The 7,847-nt window shown below is 40.1% G+C and overlaps 3 protein-coding genes across 6 annotated transcripts in view; 1 reads left to right on the forward strand and 2 right to left on the reverse strand.

Moving 5' to 3' along the window:
- Nucleotides 426-1,908, reverse strand: LOC105174745. Its single transcript, XM_011096931.1, has 4 exons — nt 1,803-1,908; nt 1,622-1,732; nt 1,407-1,534; nt 426-1,289 (listed from the first exon to the last, which is right to left on the reverse strand). The coding sequence occupies exons 1-4, from the start codon at nt 1,906-1,908 to the stop codon at nt 426-428; spliced, it is 1,209 nt and encodes a 402-aa protein (XP_011095233.1).
- Nucleotides 4,108-6,705, forward strand: LOC105174697. Of its 4 annotated transcripts, none has more exons than XM_011096880.2 (3): nt 4,108-4,485; nt 4,676-4,747; nt 4,841-6,705. In XM_011096880.2, exon 3 carries the CDS (start codon nt 4,847-4,849, stop codon nt 6,491-6,493), a length of 1,647 nt encoding a protein of 548 aa, XP_011095182.1. In that variant the 5' UTR covers nt 4,108-4,485; nt 4,676-4,747; nt 4,841-4,846; the 3' UTR covers nt 6,494-6,705. The 4 variants fall into 4 exon arrangements, with proteins under 4 accessions (XP_011095182.1, XP_011095183.1, XP_011095186.1 ...); XM_011096884.2 differs by having other exon boundaries at nt 4,109-4,271; XM_011096881.2 differs by lacking the exon at nt 4,676-4,747.
- The window catches only part of LOC105174696 (protein PIN-LIKES 6), a 5,740-nt gene continuing 4,680 nt past the window's right edge, over nt 6,788-7,847 (reverse strand). The window contains exons 9-11 of the mRNA XM_011096879.2: nt 7,648-7,709; nt 7,348-7,536; nt 6,788-7,128 (exon numbers count right to left, since the gene is read on the reverse strand). Of these exons, the coding sequence (XP_011095181.1) occupies nt 7,007-7,128; nt 7,348-7,536; nt 7,648-7,709 (373 nt within the window). The 3' untranslated portion in view covers nt 6,788-7,006. The remainder of the gene's footprint in view (nt 7,129-7,347; nt 7,537-7,647; nt 7,710-7,847) is intronic.

Below are 7,847 nucleotides of genomic sequence, written 5' to 3' on the forward strand. Positions count from 1 at the left end.
GGGAAAGAAAGAGAGAGAGAGAGAGAGAGAGAGAGAGAGAAAGAGAAGCATAAAAATTGGATATCCGGATGATAACCAACTCCCTGTTTTTATGTTTTCACACCCAAATTTCTATATTTATATTATACTAAGCCTAATAAGAAGTAAATAAATAAAAATTAAGAAATGAATAATACTTGATAGTAATTATCAGAGAGAGAGAGAGGGAGGAATATAAATAGATATATCATATTATGGAATTGATTCTGTATATGCATGTGAGCATAGCATAGCATTTCAAGACAATAACATGCATGCAGGGATTATAGCAATTTCTAGTCCAAAATAAACTAATATTCATCATCCAAGAGTGGAACTTGGAACATAATATGATCACAGGCATTATTATTAGAATCACTGCACAGCAGCTGCTCCTCCATTCAATATTAAAGCTCAAGTGCTAAGTTGGTAGTATCCAATGATGATGGCCTGGAAAGGAAAGGCTTAATCACTATTGATTCTGCTTGTTGCGTGCAGTTGAGGGCCCTCTCCACTCCTCCTTTTTCACCACCACCCACATTCATCTCATTCAGCCGTGCTTTTAAGAAGGGAAGGTCAAATGTGAATTGTGACATCAATGGCATCGACTTCTTTCCTTCTTTTTGCCCCACTGCAGACAACTCATTCGTCTGCCCCTTCTTCACAGCCACACTCCATTTTATGCAGCTTTTCTTGTTCCTTAACTTACATTCACCAACATTCGTATGAGTGTTCTCCAAAGCTAATATAACTGGCCGCATGGTATCATCCGACTTTCCTGCTGCTTCTCTCAAGCTGGTGTTGTTGCTCCTGCTCCCTGAAGAAGAGTTCAATTCTGTACAACTCCTTCCTGTTTCGTTGCTCTTTCGGTTCCTAGCAATCCCATCTTGTTTGCCAATGATGCCAACAGCATTCACTCTCCTGTGGCTGTCAATTTTCTCTTTTCCTGCTCTGCCATAATCACTTTTCTCTTTTCCTGGGCTACCATAATCCACCCTCCTATTTCCGCCTTTTGCTTCTTCTTCATCTTCTGTCAAATCAATTATGTTGCTTGCCTTGAGGTTGGGACAGCGGCCAGCAGCAAAGTCACTGAATGTCCTAAATGCGTTTGCATCCCAAGTACTAGATTTCCTTTGTTTAGCTGCAGAAATTTGACTTTTTGGCTCAATCTGCAGCAATAGCTTCCTCCTTGCAACCTTCTCTGCTATTGGCCCCAAACCCTTCACAAATGACATTAAGCTGTCCTTGTAGTTAATCTCTCCCCGATTCATCTACAAACGAAAAAGAATTTACAAGAGTGAAAGATTGGAAGAGGTCAGACAATATATGGCTGAAAAGGCCGGCAGACTGCTTGCAGCTCATCCTGTCTTAATACAATGGTAACTTACCAGAACCAGTGAGTCCGAAGTGGTGTAAGATATAGAATCAACAGAGTCATTGTCATTGTTCACACATGTCCAATATGTGAAACGCCTATCTGCTACTTGAGAACTCGATAACCTACCATCTCCCAGACCTGTTATTCCAAGAAATTATGTATCATTTCAAAAGAATTTGGAGCTTGAGGGACTGGAAAATTCAGATGTTCAATACGGATGATAACCTTTCCCAGCAAAAACAATTGATCTAAATGAAAATGTAAGAGATAGAAAACTCAGTTCCAGCCAGGGGAACTCTGCCTCTTGCCGACCCAATCCCTCATAGTTTCCTAGAACTAAAAGAATCAACACGACTCATATTAGCATTACCAGTTATAAGATCTCTTTGGGTCATTCCAGTGCAACCAGGATTCTTCTTGCTGCTTCTGCGGAATGTCGAGGTTGAGGGAGAATGCAGTTTTGCCTTGGAAGAAACATCACTATCCATAGTAGCAGATTTCATGTCACGCATAGCTCTTCTCATGGATCTTCTTCTTGTTCCCGAAAATTCCAGCACGAAGTTTTCAGGATCCGTTTTAAGGGCGTTAAAAACCTTCTTAGCTAATTCATGTATAGCACGGGCCTATGTACATAAGCCCACTATGAATTAACCTGTGAGTAACTGGAACCTCAGACTATAATGAGTGGAAGCCAGATTATGACATACCTGTCTGAAATAAATGGTGGCTGAGGAATTGAAATGCATTGCATTTTCTGGTATCAAAAACAAATCATGCTGCAACAATAGTCCAAAATAAATAGTCAAATGGTCGGATTTTTTTTATGTCATTAAGATCCCATGTGAAGATCCCACAGCTTACAGCTAACAAACCTCGAACTGTTCAAGATTTTCATACATCCCTTCGTGGAGTTTAGCCCTCATTGTGCCAAAGTCCATAGGCTCTTTAATGATTTCATAGTAATCTTCAACCTAAGTTTACAATGGCAAAGATGAAGAGTTAACTCTTTTAAATTCGAAAAAAAAAGGACAAAAGGAAAAGGTTACTCATGCTAAAAGAGAACCTCATCAGGATCAACTGGTTCAGCAAATATTTCATAAGTATCTCTCCTGAAACACAGAGGAAAATATGGTGCAGTATGTCAACAAAGCTGACCTTGGACATGCATTAAGAATTGATCACCCAACCCAAGTAATTTACAAAATTTCATATGCCAAAACTAATACATACACGGATGAAAAAAATCACCTTTGTAGTGCGTCAAGAACAAGCTCAAGTATGTGTTTTGCTGGCATGGCTGATGCTTTGCCTAACAATATAAGTCAAGAAACAAGAAAAAGGATATTCATCACAAAAGGAAAATGTCATAAAGGACGAATTTCATAGAAGTATGGACCAACCACTTTTGATTGCATGATCCCCATCTTGCTTTTGGTTTTGTTTAACCATTTCTAAATCAGGAGTAGATCTCCACTGCACTGCTTAAAACGCCAAATTATTTGATCAAATGATGGTCATTAGTCCGTGACAACAAGTGTTTTGAAGGTGAAAATAACTCACTACAATCTGTTGAGAGAATTGCATTTTGTGAGCTGTCTCTACCCTGCAGCATGCAGATAATTTTCAAATCATTAATTGAAGACTGAGGGTAGTCTAGATGTCGTTTGGCCAATTTTCAAACCAGTGGACTGCCATTATGATGATTTGCATACAATGTACGCAAACCTTAAAATCTGCTATTATAATTAACATACAGAAGTATATGATGCACCTCTGGCTCTGGGGTACTAATGATACCAGCTGTGTAGAGTTGGAATATCTGAGGTATATATGCAGAAGAGCAGTTGTATAGACACACTACCTTCCAAACTTGTTTGGCTAATTTAGAGACACCAGTAGATTTAGGAGCATCATCAAATTTTCTCTTGATTCTGCAGGTCCTCGTCCTGGAAAGCTGCCTTTGCTCTTCATGAAAACGGCTCTGATGATTTTCCTTGCACACATCAAGGGCTGAGATTCGTGGGCTTCTCCTCCTTAGCCCTCCATCATCTCCTTCCATTGACTCGTCGTCTAGTTTCCTACACAGATTAAACCAGCAACCTAGTATTAAACAACAAGGTTAGTAGGTAGATGGACGTGAAGACAGATGGTGATCCAGAGTAGCTCCAGGGTTGTTAGTAGGATCATTTGTGGTGCTTTAAATAGGAAAAATGAAATGGTACAGGAAGGAGACTGTATCGGGCCTATGCAGCTATATGGTTACATTTTTCTGGATATGGACTGAAAAGATTCAGAATAGAAGCTGGGACATAATTACAAATTGCCAGAATATTTGTATTTCTTTTTAGAAGGAAACAATATTACATGCATGCTGTTTAAGACTCTACTACTGCATATATGTATCAGAGATTGTGATGGAGAGATATGATATGTGCCATATCCAACAATCAATCAACTGCTAAGGAAATTAAATGAATGTCTGATCATCATCATCAACCCAACACCATATGTAATCTTTTTTAATTAATATTGCCGGGAGTAATAAAATTTGCCCAAATGCTTTGCTTATATATTATAATTATAATAATATTAAATAATCAGTAATAATCTCTTTATATTAAAAGTTGTAAGATTGAAATTTAAAGAAAAAATTATATGAAAACTAAAAAAAGATACAGTCTGTTTATTAGAGTTAATAATATGTTGGAAGAGTAGCGCGTTTGGTCCACTCACCGAGTCACTCTTCTGAGTCTTGACCTGCCCTCTCCCCTCTCGCCCTTTTTCCCTTTTCCCAACTCAACCATTCTTCTTCCCGTTCACTTCTTTTTTCGCTTCCGTTTGATTTGGTCTTCCATCACCCGCACCCACTTCTCTGGTATTTCTTTTTCACCGCTCTAAATTTATCATCTTCTTCAGTTTTATCTCCCAACCCCCTTTGGATCTGGCAATTTTTGCATTCTTCATCTCTTCAATTTCATGTCTGCCCTATCTTTCCCAATTGTCAATCCTCATCTAACGATGATGATTGTTTAAGCTAATTACGGGTCGAATATTTCAGTTTAATCGGACGCAAGTTATTTGGACGATTTGTAAGTATGAAGGACACTTTCAGTTCAATGTTTCATGTGCTTGCCCATTTTCTGATACTTCTGACATTTCTTTGCTTTTTCTATTACCATTAATTTCGCGTTTCAATTTGTATGCATGTTCAAAGATGTCGTTTCTGACTTTCTCTTTTATGTTCTTGCTAATGATATATGTAATCATATATGTGAATAGGCTATCTTTCTCATTAACATCTGAGCAGTTTTAATAGGGGAGACCGTAGAGGTCGCTGCTCCCAACTCTCAGGTCTCATTTGTTGTATCAATTTCCCTAACTTCATGACAGTCATTCTATTTAGCTTTGCTGACTTTCTTTTTGTTTACACATATTTCTTTGCAGTATTAAATGGATGGCTATTCTGCACATAATCTTGGGGAATCTTCTCAATCCTCCACACTTGGCTACACGCGGGACAGTTCAGCTGTTAATAACTCTTCCCCAAATCTCCTTTCAACATGTGCGTTATGCCACAGAATCCTTGCCTCTGAAAATGAGACTGGGGACCTTGAAATTATCAGCGTATGTGGGGATTGCAAATTTTTATTGCTCGAGGATCTCCAGACCACCTCACCGGATGTGTACCCAAGGCGAATGCCCATATCAAGGAGAAGGTATGATAGCTCTGAGTCTGTTGAGAGTATCTTCTCTCAACAATTTTCGCAAATGATCACCCTGGCAAGGCAGAACCAGTCCACGGTTTTCGACCATGATAATCAATCTGTAGATGGAGATGGTGCTGCAAGGTTAATGCAGCGGACAAGTTCTCGTACTACCCCAAGTGGGTCTAGAAGATGGAGGAGAGTGTTCTCAGATACTGAAAGTGATGGCTTTGATTCTCTCTATGGGGAGAGTGAATCAAATGTCAGCTTTAGGAGATACAGGGCTTTCCATGGTGAGGCTGATACCCTTTCTTATAGTGCCTATGGAGGCGACTCTGATGCTTCTGTTGATGGCCAGAGTTTCTTGGACAATGAAAATTTTGGCCATCCAAATGGAGGGAGTGAGGTAGAAAGTGATACCGATATTGATCCAATGAATGCCGGTCTCTATCACTGGAACTCAGAAGATGAGGAAGAAGATGATAGTGAATGGGAGGAAGCTCAGAATGATGGGAACACATTTGACTCTTTGCGAGCTGGGGCTCAGCTTCATGGTTCATCAAGACTGAATGGGAGCAACATTTATATTAATCGCGGCAGGCAGTTTTTGTCCCCTGAAGTTGAGAGTAGGTTTGGAATCAGTGGGAGGATACAACCACATACTGGTGACTTGTTAACTAACTTTGAAGAGTCGGAGGCATGGAATTATGCTGGAAACTCTGGAGATTACCTCGACTCCAGAGGCTTTGAGAATCTTCTTGAGCATCTTGCTGAAACTGAAAGTTCAAGGAGAGGGGCACCTCCTGCTTCTTTATCTTTTGTAAATAGTATGCCATGTATGACAATTGATGAGGGCAAGCTGGATAGTATGGCATGTGCAATCTGCAAGGACTCCTTCACTGTCGGCACTGTTGTAAACCAGCTTCCTTGTTTTCACCTCTATCACCCTTCCTGCATCTTGCCATGGTTAAGCACAAGAAATACATGCCCACTTTGCCGTTGTGAGATGCCGACTGACGACAAGGATTATGAAGCAAGGAAAAGGAATGAGGGCAGCGAATATGACACTCTTCTTATCCATCAGCATGATGTGAATGATGATAGTTCCTTGGATGCCACATATGATGGTGTAATGGATGAACCGTCTCAACTTCATCATGGTAGAGAGCAAAGAGAGGTACTTGATGCAAATTCTGTTGGGGTGAATGGTGTCAGCAACGTTCCAAGGAATAGATGGTTCTTCCTTGCTGCTGCAGCTGCTCCAATTGTCAGCATGGTTGGCATTTCTCTCATGTTGTGGTTCCGCAACCCATCTACTGATAGAAGATGCATAAGTAGCCATATCCCCTATCGTAGGGATGATAGCCAGAGGAGGTGGTGGTCATTTTTTTGACTTTTCCCAAAAAAATTGCTGAGCAATTTCCTTACTTTGTACTACAAGTGTTACAAAACGACTTGACTGTCTCATCTGGTGCTCTATTTGGTTCAAGCAGGCATCAATTATTCGACGTCTTAGATTACAAGTGAAAGTCCCCTTGTCATTCCTAATATGTTATATCTCCTGAACTTGATTGTATATTACACCATTGTGCACCTTGTTTAGCAGTTCATGCAGTTGCATACGGACTTTATTATTGCTAGACAAGGATTTGGACAAAATGAATATATATCCTCACGATTGCAGATATAAGAGAGTTGGAAATTTTCATGATTTTAAAACGTAACAATGAAATATTTCACATATTACAGGTGCGTATACGCTCTGTGATGTCTGCCTTAATCTATCCTCAATATTAGCAGTTCCAAACTTGAATGAGCCAGAACCAGCTTGCCTTGTTCGGTTTGCCTCTTATCATATACATAGAGGAAGACCAGCCTTGATAAACAAAAGAAGCTAGCTCTTCTTTTAAAACAGTATGTTGAGATAAAGAATGATCCATCCAGCCATTGAGAAAACAGCAAAAATATGAACCCAGAATAAGACAGCTGCAGCCTCCCTTCCACATCCTCGGAGACTGGCAACAGCACCTGTGAATTAGATGTGGAAACATTACAGTCAACCAACAGTGCTTAATTGCATAACAATTCATATCAACTGTTCACCTAACTTGACTACCCGCAAATATCCCACGCACCAGAATATAGAAGGGTTCACTAGTAGAGTCAGTCTTGATAAATGGAAGGGGCTTGAGAAAGAGTAGTGTGACACTCAATGCTTGAGATGTGTCGTCTTCATGAAATGCTTACCTGAAAGCACAGAAGTAGGCATTGTGTGCTGGAGTAGGAGCACAAATCTGAACATTTTATCATCTGGTGGCAGGAACCCCAGCTTATCAGCCAGCATGACAATGCCTAATCCAGTTGGAGGAACCAAGAGCAGTCGCCCGAAAATAATAGCTGCAGTTGTCCGTGCACCAAGTTTTGAACTCCCCGGTCCTGCATGCACTCGTATTCAGTCACTTCTCTCATCAGTGAGCAACAAGGAGGGAGTAATCATAGGACTATGTGAGTTAGAGAGTTGGAGAAAAACTTCCATAGCATACTAACCGTCCACAAGGTTGCCTCCTAATGCCAACAATATGCATGGGATCATTGCTTCTCTGTTAATGAACAATACTTGTTAGAAAATAAACATACACATTTACCAAACATACATACAAGTTGGCTGATCCTGTGCTATTTAATATAATGGCAAAAATTCAATCCGCTTCATGTCTTAAGACAAGGAATGAGTGATTTTAGTTCCA

The sequence above is a fragment of the Sesamum indicum genome, linkage group LG11, assembly GCF_000512975.1.
Source record: "Sesamum indicum cultivar Zhongzhi No. 13 linkage group LG11, S_indicum_v1.0, whole genome shotgun sequence".
Taxonomy (NCBI): domain Eukaryota; kingdom Viridiplantae; phylum Streptophyta; class Magnoliopsida; order Lamiales; family Pedaliaceae; genus Sesamum; species Sesamum indicum.